Here is a 20783-nt window from a genome sequence, read left to right on the forward strand (position 1 = left end):
ATTAGGAAACAATATATATTTAAAAAATACATTAATCTAATGCAAATATACAATAGCATTAAGAAGTATGATGCAACAAAACTCGCATTATAGACCTAAAGTTATTTCTTCAGCTAAATATTTTTGCAGTTTAATACTATCATTCTTGGGAGATAATATTTAAACATAACTATCTGTAAAAGTATTCTCTTTGTAAGCAATTCAAGCAAATTTAATGATCATATCATACTCAAGTACCGAAAAATAAAAGCGATCCACAAAGTGTTGATTGAAAATATACTAAATTCTACAGATCTCTCCTTCAGATAAATGTTGCCAGAGCACAGAGCGATATGGGCTGTAATAAGTGCAACATCACATGGGCGGAAAATATTCAAATCCATGCGCACTGCTCAAAACTTAACAGGCAAAGACAACCAGATCCTCAGAAAAGGTACTGGCAACATTAAAAATATTATTTGATCTTTCAGCTATCATAACAACTTGACTCCGTGGAAAAACATATCAAAATTCTATTTCAGTTATTAGCTACACAAAGGTGTCAGAGTTACAACAGAATCCACATATGGATTAATCATCCCTGTAGTGGGGTAGTACCATCAGTGCAACCCACACCACGCACCGTAGGCTTTACTTAAGGTTCTTTGCAGCGTTACTTTGGCCCCTAGCAGCAACTCTTTTCATTTCTTTTACTACACCTCTGTTGATATTCTCTTTCTTACATCCATTGTTCCAATTGTAATTGTTTCATAATGCAACTGAGAACTTTTCCTCCTATTTACACCTAAGGCTTTTTTTATCATCAATTTCCTTTTCAATACAGAATGACTACAGAATGATCTCACAGGTCCAAGCACTGAGCCTTAGGGTTAAATTTTAAATTCCAAAAGATTAACAATGATTCTGTGATCACAGTTACAATTTTTAACAGCCCCTATACGAAAGGTCCTTTACGCACATCCATAATCATGGTTTTCTGAAATCCAAATTAATAAAAGCCATCAATAATTATATTGTTTTGCTAGCAGTGCCATTTCCAAGAACTAAAGCCTATCATAATATGCATTACAATTTCCTGTCAGAAACAAAGCTGGAGTGATGTAATCTGGATAACAATAACAGCAATATTCTGCACTACTATGCACATATCATAGACATTGCAAAAAAAAGTCAAGCTTACCAGTCTCATGTTTCACAGCATTGAACACGGCATGTAACATTGCTTCATACAAGAACAACTGATTTATAATACATATGGTGCAAAAAAATTCACATACCCAGTTATAGAAAAATAGTCTCATATTTTCTTTATTAGTCTTTATTAGGTAGGCAAGTCGATTTATGTAATAACCATGAAAAAGGAAATTTAAGGGGAGCGCTGATGCCATAAGGCCCCATTATAAAGTAAATTGCTGTTTCTACCTTATGATTGAAAGGATTTGCTTCATATTTTATACCACTTATTCTACAACTAATAAAGAAAATTCTCCTGCGGAGAAATTTAGAAATTCAACCTTTAAGTTCTTTAGTTTTGTAGGTGGAAAAAATCATGTCACTTCTCAAAAATAATATGCAAATATAAAAGTTGTAAAAAAGTGATTTTCCCGACGACAAAATAAAGATATATGTATAGATATACTACACTCTGTAAATTTCAATTGAACTTGGTGATGTCTTCTTGGAGAGATAAGAACTTAATTTTGAAAAAAGTAAGTTTTGAGAAAACAGAAAAACAATAAAATTTTTGGACTTTGAAGAATTCTGAGAGAATCATGACATCTTGATCAAGTTATCCCTATATCATTATAACCTGTTTTCTCTGACAATACCGCTAGAGAGAATGGGATACTTTAGTGAGTGACATTCATTTATGTATAAATTTTGTTGACACTTTTTACAGGACTTTTTATAATTTGTTGTTCAGTGCCATAAAAGCAATGAACAAAATTGTCCATGAACCAATCTAAAAATATTTTTAGCAATATGTACTGTTTCAAGATATGTTTATTTATGCATAAAACAGTCCAAAACAGTGCATAACTCAAACTTGATTTATTCATACAGACTTTTTACATTTTTGACTATTTGACATTCACTGCCATATACAAGTGATACACAAAATTGTCAATAAGTTAATCTAAACATTTTTTTCTTGAAACAGTTGAAAACTGTTCATAACAACAATTTGATAATTCCTCGAAATTTGGCAGTCAGTGCACCCCTTAAAGAAATATGAAAACAAGCAGCTATAAAATCTGCCTTCACACCATGACGACAACTGCTGCCTTACATATCTTTGCATAAAATTACTGAAAAATCTAAGTACAGAATCATACCCAAAATAACAAGCATTAAATTCTACCACCAAACTAAACAGATGTTTCTACCATTCCCAACAGCTGTCTATATAAAAGATAAGAGATGACAACTACTTCATCACAATATGAACCAACCAATTTTCCTTCCCTTAAAAACTAAATCAGTTTCCTATATAAATTAAAGTTATATGAGAGGGTGGGGAATTATTTTGACATAGAGGTTCTAACATCACTTGAGCTCAAATACATATATCAGATAAAGAGAGCATTATAGTATCATTCTACTTCTATACTGTATATGTTTTTCACTGTAATAGCTACAAACAGTAAATATAGAATCAAGTTATCCTTCAAGTTCATCCTGAAACTGCATGGCTATTGTTCTTCCTGCAGCCTTACTACAATTCGCCATTACTCTTCTTTAGAATGTATTTCAGATTTCCCACCTTCACTATGCAAAGCAAACCTACTTTACTTTAATTTGAAAAAAAAAAAAAACTAAAAGAGGAGCAATACATCGAACAAACAAATTTGAGATACCAGATTTACCCGTCTAATGAATATTTTACTGAGATAAGTGATTCAATTACAATATTTAGTGTGGCTTTGGAACATGTCCATCCACATAAAAGTTACGAGTTGCCTGAGGCAGCGTTAATGTCAGGCCCTCGAGTTCTTTTGTAAGGATGATCTGACAGCCTGTAAAATAAGAAATAAAGACTGAGGTGTCTTAAAACAAAAATAAAAAACTCTTATTTTCTTGAAATACATACCATTCTTTGATTAAACTCCAAAACATGCTATAATTCACATTTGAGTAACAGCTTAAGTGTTAGTAACTTGCCAAATTATGCTGTAATTCAACACCTGAGTAACTGCCTAAGTCTTAATATTGTGGAGAAGAGATTAAAAGAGTATTTGATAACATCTTCATTTAAAAAGCAATGGTCAACAGAATTTTTTTTATTAACATTATCAATCCACATTATTTCAGTTAAAGACCAAGCACTTCGAATTTGATGCATAATTCATAATCATTTTGCTACTTCATAAAAACAAGCTGATCATTTTACCAGTAAATAGTTTTCATTGTTGGGGTGCATTGTCCACATCTGCAACAGTATAATGGTATTGCTATATCAACCCTTAAACGCCAACTGGACGTATTATATGTCGACCAAAATTGTCTGTCGGGTGCTAAGTGGATATACGGTACGTTGACTACAAAAAGTTTTTTAAATATTCGCGGAAAAATAGTTATAGGCCTAGTTTGCGAAAAATTTTAAGTCACGCTCCTTGAGGGATGCTGGGAGTTCATGGATCACCCTGTTGTTTTGTTTACAAGCGTTACCCAGGTGCGCATGCGCGAATTGCTTTCTTCTCGCACTAGAAAGCATCAGCGACGAATCTCAGACATTTTTTTGTCCCTTTGTCGTAATTTTTGCACCATTTTATATTAGCCGTTACATGATTTTATTTATGAAAATGTGCACAATTTCATGTAGAATACAACAAAATACAACCCATGGTTGTAGCTTTTATAAGTTTTGAAATATTTTCATATAAATCACGATAAACGCTAAAATTTCATTCAGTCAACTTTGACTCGACCGAAATGGTCGGAAAACGCAATTGTAAGCTAAAACTCTTACATTCTAGTAATATTCAATCATTTACCTTCATTTTGCAACAAATTGGAAGTCTCTAGCACAATATTTTAATTTATGGTGAATTTTTGAAAAAAACTTTTTCCTTATGTCCGCGCAGTAACTTGGCCGAAAATCTCCGAAATTCTTTCGTCACTTTGTCGTAATTTTTGCACCGTTTTATATTAGCCGGTACATAAAGTTTTATATATGAAAATGTGTGCAATTTCCTGTAAAATACAACCTTTGGTCAACTTTGACTCGACTGAAATGGTCGGAATACGCAATTGTACGCTAAAACTCTTACATTCTAGTAAAATTCAATCATTTACCTTCATTCTGCAGCAAATTGGAAGTCTCTAGCACAATATTTTGATTTATGGTGAATTTTTGAAAAAACTTTTTCCTTATGTCCGCGCACAAAAACTCGGCCGAAAATATCAGAAATTCTTTTGTCACTTTGTCGTAATGTTTGCACCGTTTTATATTAGCCGTTACATAAAGTTTTATATATGAAAATGTGCACAATTTCATGTAGAATACAACAAAAAATAATGCATGGTCGTAGCTTTTATCAGTTTTGAAATATTTTCATATAAATCACGATGTGCCAAAAATGATATTGTTATAATACAATAAAGTTTCATACATACTTACCTGGCAGATATATACGATTAATGGCCCACCCAGCCTCCCCGCAGGAGACAGGTGGAAGAGAGAAAATATGATAGAAAACGGGAATGGTTCCTAATCCTGCCACCCAGGGCAAGACGGTAGATCACCTGACCCACCTGCAGCGTGTGCCGTGAAATTTGAATTTCTGTCGGGGACGACGGAGTCTTAGCTATGTATATATCTGCCAGGTAAGTATGTATGAAACTTTATTGTATTATAACAATATCATTTTCATACAATCAACTTACCTGTCAGATATATACATAGCTGATTGACACCCTTTGGTGGAGGGTAAGAGACAGCTAACATGGAATAGACAGGTAAACAACATATGTTGTAGGTATAAATAAACCTTGGTTCCTATCTGATAGGTGGTAGACTTCATATGGCTGTTGCCAAGGAGTCTGCATCACCTCAAGAAACTTTAGCGAGATATGTGATCTGTGGCCAAGAGTTCTTGTGGGTCTGCCGATGGGGTCTTATCCACTTACTCGGTAGAGCCTAAAAGATACTTGTCAATGGGTGCTAATCCACTTATATGACAATACACCTATGCCTATTGGCATAACTAAGGAGCGCAACACCGATCCCGATCGCCTGATCCTAACACGAGGGTTCGCGCTCAAATTGAAAAGAGTTATTCCCACACTACTTTCAAAAACCCCAATAATTTCACTAAGTTAAATAACTTTAACTCAAAGTTAAGGATCAGTGTCGGCTCCTTATCCCAGTAACGTATCCGCAGAAACGTATAAACCAAAAGAGAAGGATCTCTCGTAGGTTAACTTGACATCCTTTGTGTAATGAGAAGTCAACACAGAGTTGCCTCTACCATACAACACAGCTAATATGTCTTATATGACATATTGTTATGTAAAGAACAAGAATTTGCAAAAGCGCGCACTTCCTGCGCTTTTAATTCTCAGCTGTTTGAAGGAATCAAGTCACTATGAAGTGCTTAGGAGATCTCCATGTTTCAAAGAAGACCAGGGCTTTCTTGAAATGGATCTCTCCCGTCTGAAGCCTGAAGCCTGGCAGGAACCTCGCGCCTGGCTGGTGCTTTGCTCTTGGTTGGAGCCTAGCGCTTGTCTGGTACCTCTCGCTTGACTGGCGCCTCTCAGCTGGTTGACGCCTCGCGCCTTAGGTGGAGATTCGCACCTGTCTGGCGCCTCGAGCCTGGCTGACGCCTTGCGTCTGGCTGGCTGGCGCCTCGTGCCTCGCTGGCACCTCGCGCCTGGCTTGAGCTTCGCACCTAGCTGGCGCCTCACGCCTGGTTGGCTCCTCGCGCTTGGCTGGCGCCTCACGCCTGGCTGGTGCCTTGCACCTGTTGGCGTTTCGAGTTTGCCTGATGTCTGGCTGACTCCTCGCTCCTGGTTCCAGGTTGGCTCTTTTTTAGCATCTGGAGCCTGGCTGGATCCCTCCCACTTGCTTGAGCTTCTAGTTTGGTAGAGTCTCGAGGTTGCCTGGCGATGTACACATTGGACATTCTTATCTGTCCGATTTGTTCGCCTCTAGCGCATATGCACCAGGTTGGAGGCCCGCTCTGTCTCTTCATCAGACAATGACATTATGGCACTTGGCGTCTGGCTTGCGTTACATTGTCTGAAAGTCCTGAAAAATCACAATGGTTCATCAGGACAGGAGAAGAACGGAAGAAATCCTTCCACTCTGAGCTTTAGGCCTCTCCGGCAATGGGAGGTGATTGTATCCAGCTACATCTAGTAACGATAGGAATCTAACAGTGCGAGAGATAAGAGTCTTTATCCGATGAGGATCCTTCGTGATTATTTCCTTTGCTAACGAGATCTCTTCTGAAATGATGATGAGGTTTCTCGTTGCCGAATCTTCCCTATCCTTGCTCTAAGGAAGGGAAGGAGCCTGGAAGCCGAAAGTAACTCCGAGCTGAAATTGGGAGAACCCCTGATTTCTAGCTCTAATGTATCTCTCTCAATGTCTTCTGGGATCTATTTCGAGTCCTCCTCCTATTCAAAAGACTCTGTAGGAAAAATGTTTTAACCATTTCTTCTTTCGTAGAAGAAAACATAAGTATCCTGTCTGGACAACGAAACTTCTCTCCGAAATCGTTGAGTCAGGAATAGAGGGTTAAATTTATTTTAACAGACATATGCTGATAAAATTCGTTGCCAAGTCTCCACTGAATAAGATGCGAGATTCCAATGCTCAAAAACTTCAATATTTTCTTGGCAGTTTAGGGCCAAGAGAAAACCAAGAATTCTCTCCTAAAATTTTCCAAGAAATTTTTATGAGGAGCAGTTCCATCTTGTCAGAACACGGAATCTGAGGCCCAAAATAGGATCCCATTCTAAGTATAAGATCTCTTACCTTTATCGTATAGAGGTATTGGATGAGATCCCGAAGATCTTAATTCTCTGCTATCTCTAATACTCTTTGTCGAGACAGAGTATATCATTTTACTGTATTCATTGAAAGCAGAAAATACAAAGGTGATACTTCCCCCTGAAAGGGAAGAAAACCACTATGTGGTTCACAGAGGTATCGGAAGAGGACAGTTTCCCCCTTCCATTTAGCACTATCTTCAGCCACTCTATGTCTTTAGCCTGCTTGAAGGAATTATCAAGCTTCTCTTGAAAATCCTCTCATTCATGTTTACTTCTGGTCAGTCTGCATGCAGACAGACTCAGATTGGATAGGTTTTTCAGGTCCATTATTTATAATAGATTCCGATAAAATCTCTAATCTCTTAGAAAAACCCTTCCGACCCATGCTGAGAGAATAACGTGGCCTCTGTGAATCCAACCTCTCTATGGCCAAAATGAGGCATTCATCTTCTTCCTTTGACGCCCATTTATCTTAATATCTGTTAAGAATATATATAACTAGGGGAAAAAAGACTAAAGTTTATTCCCCATTAACAGTAAAGATGGCGTGTTGTTACCTTTTGTTCGAGAATAAGGCACCAGTTTGTAGGAAGAAAGTCCTTATTACACCTCGCGAAGAGATCTATAAAGAAGGTTCTCTCAGACTTCACAACTCTTCCAATAAATGTTATACTGATGTTTAACAGTTATCGTTGATCGAGAAGGTTGTCTCGGAAGTGCAAACTGATACCACGAACCTCTTGATATCGTTTCGTTCCGTGTTCTTGTTCTCAATAGCTTCTATCTATAAACGGGAACAGTGGAGTAAAAAGAGAAATTCTCGATGTTCTTAGAGATAAGATAGAGACTGATGGACTTATAGGTTAATAATTCACTAAATCGAGAAAAGATCCTGTTAGGTGAATCTTATGCTTCTGGCTTGCGCCGGGATGGAGCTATTAAAACGTATTATAGTCCATCCAGGGACATCCTTCTGACACGAAAAGGATGTTTCCCATCGAACTCATCCATCTTCTCCTGAGCAAAATTCGATTCTAAAAAGATTATGCTGTCTTCATGCGTTTCTAAAAAGCATGAGATAATTATCTCATATCGTGCTCTGCCGTATAAGAATCCTTTATAAAGCTGCACATTTCAGGTAAACATCATTAATCTACGAAACCTATGTAAGGATGTTAAGAAACTGTAGTCTACTTCGGTGTGTGCATATGACTTGACCATACCGTAGTCTAAAGGATGATTTTCTTTTACATTCTTTCTTTCCTCCGAGGCCGAGGGAGAATGGAAAAATTTCTATCTTTGTAATACAATTTAGTGTTAGACAAAGGAGATCCTAACAAGAAGCAAGGATCGAAGAGAATCATTCCAGTTTCCTATTACATGGACATAAAGCTGTAATGAAACGGGTTGCTAAGGTCTTTGTAATCTGAAAGACCTGCACCCTCCTTGACTTCCTAGTCTATTATGTCTTCCATCTCTTGTTCCAAATGTTGGTAGAAGAGAGGGAGTCACCTAAGGAAAGAGCCTCTCTTCACAAAGAGAGGGACTATTTCTCCGAAACAAACCCTCATGACAGAGATGAAGTCGCTTAGGCGAACATTAATTCCCTGTCATGAGAAGATTGTTCTAGTTAGAAAACTTCCCACAGTCACAGTCCCTCCTGACATGGGCTACGGTCGCCTGTGCGACATCTTGTGTCCCTGTCAGGAAAACCAACTGATCTTGTGACAAATCTCAAAATAAGAGAGTCTCTGTGAAATCTATCTCCAAACACAAAGAAGCTTGAGATCCTGGCGCCTGGCGTCTGGCTGACGCTTGGTTGGAGCCTTGGCTCCTCGCATCTGGAAGACGCCTCGCGCCTGGAAGACATCTCGCACTCAACTGGCGTCCTGGCTGGCGCCTCGTGCTTCGATGACGCTTCACGTCCGGAATAAGTCCTGGCTAGAGTCTCGCGTCTGGCTGATTCCACGCCTCTGTATGACGCCTCGCGCCTGGAAGACGCCTCACGTTTAGCTGGCGTCTTCTGTGCGACATCTTGTCTGGTATATGCCTCTCTCGCTCTCGAACTAGACCGAAAATCTTCCTCTACTTGTTTTAGAAGACGAAGCTTCATGTCTGAAAGACGCCTCGTTTTTGGCAGGAGAGAGAGGATGAGACTTCTTGATCGGAAGAGAAACGTCCTTCTTACGAGGAGGATGTCTAGCCATAACTCCTACCAAGGAGGCTAGCTTCTATTGAACAGCCAGTAGGATACTCTTAGAAGTTTCTCCCACGCCCTCTTCAATGGGAGGGGAGGGAGACCTCGTAGGAGTACGATCCGCTACGTCCATATAGGGGGACGACGACACAACTTCACCTTCTTGATCGAGGAGGGAGCTTCATCAGTGAAGCGCTCTGGCTCGAGTTCAAAGAAGGTTCTTCCAAAGCCTTTTCAGGGGCTTGGAAAGATCCGAGTCTTTCCACCCTCATATAAGTGAAGGAGAAGCAGAAGAAGAGAAACACTCTCGCAGGACGCTTTTCTGAAGCGGTCCTGAGCAGTCTGTTGCGAGAAAGATAATATCTTGCATCTTCAAGAAAATTCTTCGTATATGAAACTTCTTTCTCCTTATCCACCAAGACTCTTGATAGGTGCCTCGTCCGAGATCTCAGAGACTTCTAGCGGACGGGATTCCAGAAGGAAGAGGTCCTCTTTCCGAGAAGGACCCTCCTTAGTACTCCAATCAACAAAGATATCTGCTGTAGTAACTTTCCCAGGATCTTCGCAGCTACTTCTTACTTCTCCGTGTCCGATCTAGGGGAAGGAGGATACCTCCGTAATACTTCCCGGGATATAATCCAGTTACTTAGAGATTTCTAAGAACTTTAGAAGGTCTCAAAAATTCGTCAGAACTTCCCCCTTTCCGATGAGGAATCGGATAATGAAATCAATATTATAGGATACCTTTCCAACGGTTATCCTTGGCAGTCTGGGACGCTACTACAGATCCTGCCGAGGGGACGCCCGACCGGAGGTGATTCTCTGAAACCTCCTTACGGCTTTCGACATTCCTTCTCCTCTGGGTTTGTAAGCTTGGAAGAGGTCTAGGCCTGAGAGCGAGACAGAGCCGATCGGCCGCACCCTCATTATAGGACGCCTTTCCAATGGCGAACTTGGCAGTCTGGGACGTGCTACAGAACCTGCCGAGGGGACGCCTGACCGGTGGGGATTCTCTATAACCTCCGTAAGGCTTTCGACTTTCCTTCTGGGCATGGGAGCTTGGAAGAGGTCTAGGCCTGGGAGCGAGACAGAGCAAAGGGGAACACTAAAATCACTTCTTACCTTTCAATAGCTCGTATTTTGAGCTACATTCCTTTGTCTTCAAATTGCAATATGAATTTGAAGATTCTGTGAAGTAAGAAGGAGATGAGGATACAACACTACTAGTATTGTTAATGCTCTAACTGCTCGTTACTACGAGAGCTATAAAAATGTCTAAAGGAAGCGAAACTAATTCTATTTATTCTGACTTCCTCAAGAAGGAAGTTAGCTTAAACTTCCTCAATCAATTTTAACATTTACTACACGTTATTAATGAATAAATATTAAAATTTTCCTTTTGCAAACTATGTGAGTGTCTACCGAAAAGTTCGGTAGTTACACGTAAACAATTCTTCGAAATTTTCGAAGCCAAAGTTATTAAAACAAATTAATATGCGTATGCCGAACCAAAGACCCAGTACTTCCCTGCAAAAGATAGCCCAGAAGATCGATGGCGTTGAAATCCAAAAATCAAGTCAGGAGGAACTGCAAACGTTGTTTACATTCCAAGCGACAGAGAAAATATGATAAAAAACGGGAATAGTTCCTAATCCTGCCACCCAGGGCAGGACGGTAGATCACCTGACCTACCTGCAGTGTGTGCCGCGAAATTTGAATTTCTGTCGGGGACGACGGAGTCTTAGCTATGTATATATCTGACAGGTAAGTTGATTGTATGAAATTTCAACCTTCAGTCAACTTTGACTCGACCAAAATGGTCGAAAAATGCAATTGTAAGCTAAAACTCTTACATTCTAGTAACATTCAATCATTTACCTTCATTTGGCAACAAACAGGATTTATGGTGAATTTTGGAAAAAAACTTTTTCCTTACCTCCAAGCGCAGTAACTCGGCTGAAAAACTCAGAATTTCTTTAGTCACCTTGTCGTAATTTTTGCACCGTTTTCTATTAGCCATTGCATAAAAAATGTGTCCAATTTCATGCAGAATACAACAAAAAATAACTCATGGTTGTTGCTTTTATCAGTTTTGAAATATTTTCATATAAATCACAATAAATAGAAAAAATTCGACCTTCAGTCAAATTTAACTCGACCGAAATGGTCGACAACTGCAATTGTAAGCTAAAACACTTACAGTCTAGTAATATTCAATCAATTATTTTAATTTTGCAACAAACAGGAAGTCTCTAGCACAATATTTTGATTTATAGTGAATTTTTGAAAAAACTTGTTTTTACGTCCGCATGTTACGAATTCATGCATCTTTTTGTGATAATATTTTCTGTGTTGCTTTGATTGTTTTACAATTTGTTATATACCAAAATCATTGCAATTTAGTGTACAATACAACGAAAAAAACATTAACTCATTAACTTTAACTGTTTTGCTCACAGCGCGATTTGTATACAATTATATATGAAATTTATTTTTCACTCTGTCATATATTCCAATATTTATAGATGATAATGATATTTTTTTTCATTTCTGATGGCTGCATACTAAACTTCAGGCAATGACAAAAAAAGGAACCAAAAATGAACTCTTAATCTTAAAAACTAAGCGTGCTGTGATTTTTTGAAAAAACTTTTTTTCCGCTTCAGCGCTAACTCCCGGCATACGACAGACACTTTGGTAAATAGGGGCTTGGTGTTTAAGGGTTAATAGGACAACTAGTATCAGCTGGGCTCCACATATGCACAGTCCAATACAAGTTGCACTGAGCACAGTCTGCACACAATACAACCAAAGGAAGCACAAGCATGGGCTGCATAAAATCATGCCATGCCCGGCAAATTCTCTGACTGCACAGGAACAATGTTGCATCCACTACGGTACTAGTACTGCAGCATTATGAATAGGTCGCCCTAATCATGGGCTGCAATAAGCATGGTCCAAACCACGTGTGAATAGTGTAAAGGTTTCATGGGAGCAAGAGAAATGGATAAACAGTTACAACCATGAACTCCCAATCACAACAGAAGTTTCTTCTTGCCACAATACAAAAAACCAAGAAGCAAGCTCATCAGTCCAATGCCACACACCACCTAAAAGACTCAGTAGCCAAGAAACAGTCGTCTTACTCTCCAAGGCAGTCAAGGAAAGACTGGAAGCGTCATGGGGTTGTGCGTGGTCTCTGACCAGCTACCACCTCGTATGTGCAGGAGTTGCCAGATCTCACAGATTCCTTGCTTATAATCTTTGATTGTTTTTAACCGATAACCAGCTAGCACTTGGAAAATATCCTATTGTTAAGACCGAAGGTTTGTTTCGCATAGGAACAAAATATTAATCAGGAGCATAGCAAATGGAATGAGCATACGCAGTGCAGAGGCACCGATATTATCACAAACCTCAGCCATGTATTGTATGAGCAGTAGCAAACATGAGTAGCATTTGAGTGTCACTATGAAAGATTCTTGTGCATATTTTCAGAAATTTTGAAAATTCTTAAACCCCATTCTTCATGGTTCATGATGATACCTAGACAATCACCATTTGTGAACCACAAACACTCATGGAAGTTCATGCTCAAAAAGGCATTTCTTCCTGGATCTTAAGAACTGCTTCTACATGAACCAGAGCTGTTGCAACAGCACTAACCACTGATGAGTCAATTAATTGGCACCATGCACAGAGACCAATCTTGTAAAAGAATATCATAAAGGATGATATCCCTCACAAAACCTAGAGGCGATGTGACATGGCTGATTATGAAAACATGTAACATTCAAGTAGTGCTTAAGAGCAAGCTGCACAGTGAACATCATAGTGGAATATATCTCATCTGAAAATGGTAACAGTCACCAAAACCATGAACCAACACAAGGTAGCAATAACAGAAGTTATTGTAAAAAATAGTGACTAAACAATAGTACATTTAATTTTAGTAAAAGTGAGGTTTATAATTCATAGAAACAAAAATTCTAAAGCATCATAACCTTTCCTCTCAGAATGAGGCACTGGTCTTATTATATCCAAAACTGAGTGACTCTATACTAACCCAATCTTGAGTTATTTCTTAAAAATGTTGCTAAATCCAGCATGTCTTCCTCTTCCTCTACAGGTTCTGGGAGTTTATCAAAGAACTCGTCATCTACATAGACATGGCAGGTGCTACAAGCTAGTGACGCTTCACACGCACCTGTAGGCAATTTAACAGACTTATAAATATGCATCATTTGTCAGTTTATGAATATTAGATCATTCAAATAATCAAGATTCACAATGGATATCATGCAAATTGTTAACAACTGAGAAGTTACCTTCCATTGCAACTCCATAGCGCTGAGCAAGATATAAGACATTATCTCCAACCTTCCCTCTGACAGGAATTTTATTTCCTTCACGATCTATAAATACAATGTTAACGCTGGAAAATGGAAGTGAAATGTTAATAACATTACAAGAATTTCAGACTGAATAAAATGAAGTTACCAAAAATTCACATTTATAGTAACAGCATATCTATTTAGTACTATAAATTTCTATTGTAGTACAATATATTTTTCATTATTTTAGTTCTCTATTACACCTGTTGATTTATTTCAGAATGTCCTTGAGGACTGAATAATAGTCCTAAAAGAATCATCTTCGTCCCCTGCTTTTGTATGTAATGCTTTGATTACAGGCACTACCCTACTTATGGAGATTGAACTCACAAACATTCTGAGATATAAACAAATGGAATTGCACATTAAAATTATGTTGAGAGAGCTCCCCTTGCCACCTGTAAGTTCAAATTTTGTTTTGCATGTCTATTATGTATATACAATACTCTATGTACAGTGCACTGTGTTTTAGGATGAAAAAATGTACAGTACTGTATTGATATCATGCTGTACTTAAATAGCGTAACAAACAATTCAATATACAGACAACCGTCCGGAATGTAACCTGTTTGTAAGTAGGGTGGTGTCTACTCTGATTTCAAGATATGGTAAAACAGCAACAAAATGTGACTAGTATATGCATGAGAGACCATTAGCTGAGTGGGTGACATTTTTTCTTTGCGTTTGTCCCAGGATTAAGTGCATGAATTCCACCAACCTTAACATTTGCATTACATACTATAGTGATTTACTTTGACCTATGTGAAAACTCTTAAATCCATGGTCCTGCAGTTTTTTAAAAGAATACCTTCAAGGCCTGAATATACAGTTATTCTACTGATCTAAATTGTTTCTATAGGTAAGTTGCCAGACTTGCTGCTCTTGACATTTGTATAGCAAGTGGAGGTTGCTGCTGTAGACAGTCTTCCCCTACTGGATACACAACAGATTTTACTGGATGTAGTTTTCTGACTTAACCTTAATCATCAAATGAAACATGTTACTAAATAGTAAAATACTGTGAAAAATGTGTGAAAGGCTTTTAGTACTATTAATTTTCCCATGATTTTACAATGACCATGAATTTTCCGACATATAATGTTTTCGAAAGTTTAGCCAGGACTGAAATACATACAGGTTTCTGTAAATAAATATTGTATCATGAATATCAGAATAAGTGTATGGGTTTCCTTCTACTTGCCCAATTATTGCTAGTTAACTACCTGAATACTCCTTCAAGGGCAATGGTTTGTGTTCCCATAAGAACAAGAAATATTCACACTATTACAAGTACTATCACTAATATAAAGCTTCTGCATTGAACAGCACTATCAACCTTGATTTTCCCTAAATGTATAACCAAGTCCCCATCACAATGAATTTTCATGACATCATAAAGAACATGCTTACACTTCATCTTCTGACTTAGGGTCCTGCCACTCATATTCCCCATGCTGAAGATCTGGAAAACAAAAGGAAATAATTATCCATAGCAATTACTGTCTTTCATTCAGTAATTCTTGAAAATACCAAACAATTCTGGGTAACTTTACAAATAAAAAGTGAGACAAAAAGTATCAGAAATATGACATACATGATTGTAGAAAATATGCCCATGCAATTTATTTGATGACTTTATATATATACTTACTTTCCTGCCTATCTGTCAAAAAAAGAAATGATTATAGAAAATATCCATATGCAATTTATTTGATGGCTTTACATACTTTCCCATCTATCTGTCAAAAAAAGAAACAAACAAACTTTACTCTGTTAACAGGTAAACAGGTAATTACACATCTAGTGATATATGAATACTAACCAATGCAAAACACCAATACTCTGTCATCTCATAAGGAACAAAAGTATATTTTACAGCCATTATATTTCTGAAGAAACAATCAAGAAAATAAATAAAAACACAGTAACATCACATTACAAGCTGTACCTACTTGGGGTTGTCATAAGACATCTCAGTTGAGGTTTTCTCTGAATTTGATGGGCTACATTGGAATTGATTCCGGTGCTTAGATTCACAACAGCTTGATGGCTGACACGAATGATTCTCAATATCTTCCTCAGGTACAATCGGTTAGCCATGGTGTTTCCTCTACCAGGTTTCAGTGCTCAACATTCAGTTCTGATTTGACTTATTTCTTACATAGTTTAATTTTCAGTAACCTGCAAAAGTCTTTCAATATCAAGAATTTGGTCGTAAATTACAGCTTACAGTATACTATACTAGAGACAAACACTGTCCTTTCTACTGATTAATATGCAGCACAGCATTAAGCTATTTCATATGGAGCTCATTAAGTGAGTGATTACCCTCCTAGATACAAAAACACTTATTTTCCTTCCCTAAAAATATACTTGATTTTAAAATGACTAGCTACTGTACAATGAATAGATAATAAGTTACTTGATAAATATGAAGGGACTTGATATAAAATCATACATACTGCATAAACAATGCATTCATGATAACTGATTATCTTTCATCTCAAGGTAACCTTGGGACATTATAGATGTTGATCATTACATACCACATGTATCTAAAAAGTTGCTTTTAAAAAAAGCTTATCTTTCACATTACAGAAAGATTAGACAAAAACCTAAATACTATACATTTTCTACTAGGAAAATTTATGTGCTTTTTATGTAAGCAATTCTGATTAAGCAACACTAGCCAACAAGGATGACACACTGCAACTCTTCCTTGAAAGTCTAGCTAGAGGTCAGTAACAAGCCTCCATGACTGACTGATGGCTCCTTGAGTTCAATCCCATAGAAGGGAATGTAGATTGGTACCTCTTCTGCAGGAGAATAGTGAAGGTGAAGGTGAATGAATACTGGTAATTGCCATAACAAGGCAAACCTGAAAGCTTCACAAGGCATCTACATAAAGATATGGGTAAAGATTTGAGCAACAACAAAAATTAAACAAGATTGTTGTTCCATTATCACTAAACACACAAAAAACAGATTATGTCAAGCTTCATAAACCAGTCAAGAGCCACAACCCAGCAGAAATCAACAATGCCATGACTCAAAGACAGCTAAAATAATAATATAATAATAATGATATACAGGTGCTCAATTAGAAAATAAATCCCAGACACCTATCATGTCCCACCTTGCCCATAAATGAGAGGGCCCCCAAAGTCACTGGCCTAGGGCCCCGCACAGCCTAAATCTGCCCCCCGAGAAGTACCTAGCTACTATACTCTGTTTTTTTTCCATCTGTCCACCCACCTGTGGTGTTTGCGTATGGTAACACTGCGTCCCGGGCTTTAGATAGTTACGCTGTGTGTAAGTTTTAGGTAAATAAAAGGAAATTTGGGTGTACATTTGCAAATAAAGAGTGTTTTAATAATTTACTGTATGCGAATAACACTGTTAATATTCAAAACAGGACACGTATTGTATTATTGTTCAATGTACATAAGCTGCCTTTTCGGGGTGGCGAATGGAACAGCCAGATGCAGTGGCGGGAAAATTGCTTCTCTCATTGTTCACTATGGCAAGATGTCAACTTTATTGGACCACACCTACTCTGCTACTAAGCTACTTGTTACTTCATTACACATAAGTATATCAGTATATACTTTTAATTTTTATAAAGTGCGTTTTAGCCAGATGCGATATGACATAACTTGGTTTAACATCTGTTTAATGGAATTTGAGGAAATGTTATTTTTGCATTGACCGTATTTAGATAGGAGAAAGCTCTGGTTGTACTGCTTTTTACTTAAAGCTGTCACCTTATTCGCTAAAGTCAATGGCATCAATATAATTGCTGTTATCATAGTGGATTCACTTAAACAGGAACCCTAAGAATGATGCATCTTGATTGATTAACAAATTACAGTTGAGCGAGAGTGGGGAGGCGGGTGGAGAGTGTTGTTCCGTCTCCCTCTCACACTCCCTCTCTCCCGGACCATAATACAACTTATTCAGACAAATCACCTAATCACTTCATTTTCATGAGGAAGTATTCATTTTTCATCATTCTTTCTCGTGATCGTTTTTCAGCCAAGAATATTAGGGTGGTAATCATACATGCAATGCTGACAATATGTATCTTTATGATGAGCCGAGTTATAAGAAAAAACAATTAAGGATTTTTTTACATAAAAGTGTCTGCTGCCACAGCATGATTCTAAGGTGATTCCTCATTTCTCGTAGTTGACTGAAACAAATTTGTAGCTACTCCTTTTATTTAACATTACAATTACGTATGTTAAAAAGACGCATCAGTGCAGGTTACATGTTACTAATAAATGAATATGTAAACAAATGTAAGGCTCCTTGATTAAGGGATTACCACCCTAATAGTCGTGGCTGGAAAACTGTCTTGAGAATGAATAATGAAAAACAAATACTTCCCCATAAAAATGAAGTGGCGAACAGATGTTTTATCAATTGAGTGATATGTGTAAGTTGATACAGCACACTCCACCCGGCTCCCCCAACCGCGTCTGGCTGTTCCATTCGCCACCCCGAAAAGGCAGCTCACATTTAACAACAATAATAATATCCTATTTCGAATATTAACGGTGCAATTCGCATACAGTAAATTATCAAAACACTTTTCAGTTGCAAATGTACACCCAGATATCCTTTTATTTACCTAAAACCTACACATAGCGTAACTACCTAAAGCCCGAGACGCAGTGTTACCATACACAAACACCACAGGCGGGTGGACAGATGGAAAAAAACTGAGTAGCCTATAGGTATGGCAATAAATCAATTGCAGCAACTGCAGAGTAGGGGGGGTCATGGATACCCACTGTATCCCTCGTAGGCATTTCAGAAGGAACATGACCTAACCAGACTTACCTTTAGCGAAGCTGGGCTTAAGCTTGGACACCAAGTGCTTATACATATCCAAGGGGGAGGGGTTAACTACCTAACTAGGGTAAACAAATGCAGACGATCCATTGTCATTGCACTGGCCAGGCCTTATTCACTCGATATTTAATTGGTGAAACAAGAATACAATTACAACTTTAGGCATACCATTCAAAAGATTGAAGTTTCGTCAACATAATGTGACATATGAATGCCCCATACAAACTAAAATAAGCATGTGAGCTCTTCGTAAAATATGTTTTCAATCCACCATCTTTCCCAGCCTTCCCAGCACTCATTTGAACAATGTTAGCGTATATATGTAACATTTATTGATCTTACTCAAGATTGCAGTTGTAAAATCAGCACAATAAAACAACATTTTGTTGCCTATATTAGTGAAAGTATGAAACTTTTTATTCCTGGGGTCATGGTTGAACTGAAGTAATTTTTACCTTGTAATCGGTGGTTTTATCCTTACAGCCATCACAACTGAAACTCCACAGTGCTTATTTGATTGTAATTATACACATTTTGGTCTTAATTCACTCCAAATTGCACTTGAACCATGTTACTGTTCCTGGTTCCTAAGCACTCACTCCACAAACACAGTTAGGCTACGAGCAGCAGACGACTACACTGTTTATGAGGTGCAAAGCTTTATTCTCTTAATTGTTTACTTTACTCATTATTTAGTTTAACTTTACTTTGTTACTTCAAAATGTTTATTTAATCAATGTCTATTATCCCTTTTAGCAACCAAATTAATCCCAAAAAATTACATATATTTCTGAAGTACGAGCAGACGACGGCAAAAAGACTCATCGTTGCCAATCTAGTGGAAATCACGCATACGTCGATGCATTTACAAACTATTTCCATGAATTCTAGTTGCCATAGTAATGCAGTAATGATAGAATTGCTGTAATATATGTATATATATACTACAATACGCTAATTGCACTTATTTCCCCGGTTTTGTGTAAGTCTTATACCCCGTTTGGATGGTAAACACATACCAATTGACAACACTGATAAACAATTGAAGAGCGCAAAACGCCACAAAGAATGCCATAGTTCCCTTAGATAAGTACTGGTTAGAGGTCGGGTTTACGATTGTCGTGATGAAAGTGCCCTAGCGTCTATGGGTACAAGTGGTGTGCGGATTTAACTCTTATCATCATCACCAACAACTCATGACTGATGACCATCTCCGGTGTCAGGACATGTTAAAGTACTTTTTCGGAGGGTGGCCAAAACCGCGGTAGTCGGTGAGTCGGCCAGTCCACTCGGTTGTTTACCCTACACCTATGCCTCAGGACCAGACAAATAATTCGTGACCACTTAGGCTAGCTAGGTAGTAGGTAGCTAATCAGCATTACTATACTCTGTTTTTTTTCATCTGTCCACCCGCCTGTGGTGTTTTTGTATGGCAATACTGCGTCCCGGGCTTTAGATAGTCACATTTAGCTTACATTCAACGATTATAATAATATCCTATTTCGAATATTAACGGTGTAATTCGCATACAGTAAATTATTAAAACACTTTTCAGATGCAATGTACACCCAGATATCCTTTTATTTACCTAAAACTTACACATAGCGTAACTATCAAAAGCCCGGGACGCAGTGTTGCCATACAAAAACACCACAGGCGGATGGACAGATGAAAAAAAACAGAGTATATAGGTAGGTAGTAGGTACTATCGTAGCTAACTATTCACCTGCTAGGTAGGTCTATCTCACAGTAAAGAAAAGTTGAATTCCTTAGCGTACCTAGTATGTCTATCAAGGTACTGTGATAGACCTAATGAGGCCTATCCGCCTAAGTATCTTTATACCTAGGGTAGCCACTGTGCATGCTTTCCTAAACCAGCATCGTCTCTTATTGAGCATTGTGGCTGTCACTGACTTGTATGCTAATCCCGTAGGTATAAAACATTTCATACCTAGTTTCTAAATTTAGTAATTAGGTTCTAAACCGAATAGTAAAATGCCTTACCAGTCCTAATATAAAAGTAAGTTGAAGAAATGCCTATGCGGTATACCTAGAATACCTTACAAAATAGGTTATGCAATAATAGTAGTATTTGATGGCTTTATTCTATGAAACGGCTCCCTCGTTTGTTCATTAGAGTAGCAGTAGTAGTAGTTGGCGTAGTTAGAATATGAAACGGCTCCCTTGCTCGTTCCATAACTTCTATTTCTCCTTTGCTGGTGCTTGTAGCCTATAACCAATTCATAGAATGGTCTCGGTAAGATTAGTTTTTATTAATGCCTTCCTCTTTTCGATTTCTGCTTTCGACAAATCTCCGAATATTATTTAACTGTTAA

General features: G+C 37.9%; 1 protein-coding gene across 1 annotated transcript in view; it reads right to left on the reverse strand.

The window, feature by feature from the left end:
- The window catches only part of LOC135201239 (adrenodoxin-like protein 1, mitochondrial), a 21136-nt gene extending 542 nt beyond the window's left edge, over positions 1-20594 (reverse strand). The window contains exons 1-6 of the mRNA XM_064230119.1: positions 20452-20594; positions 15543-15771; positions 15001-15052; positions 13525-13631; positions 13263-13403; positions 1-3017 (exon numbers count right to left, since the gene is read on the reverse strand). The exon at positions 1-3017 is cut by the window's left edge and continues 542 nt beyond it. Coding sequence (XP_064086189.1) covers positions 2914-3017; positions 13263-13403; positions 13525-13631; positions 15001-15052; positions 15543-15690 — 552 coding nt within the window. The 5' untranslated portion in view covers positions 15691-15771; positions 20452-20594 and the 3' untranslated portion in view covers positions 1-2913. The remainder of the gene's footprint in view (positions 3018-13262; positions 13404-13524; positions 13632-15000; positions 15053-15542; positions 15772-20451) is intronic.
- Positions 20595-20783: the final 189 nt, after the last annotated feature.

The sequence above is a fragment of the Macrobrachium nipponense genome, chromosome 23, assembly GCF_015104395.2.
Source record: "Macrobrachium nipponense isolate FS-2020 chromosome 23, ASM1510439v2, whole genome shotgun sequence".
In the NCBI taxonomy this organism is placed as follows: domain Eukaryota; kingdom Metazoa; phylum Arthropoda; class Malacostraca; order Decapoda; family Palaemonidae; genus Macrobrachium; species Macrobrachium nipponense.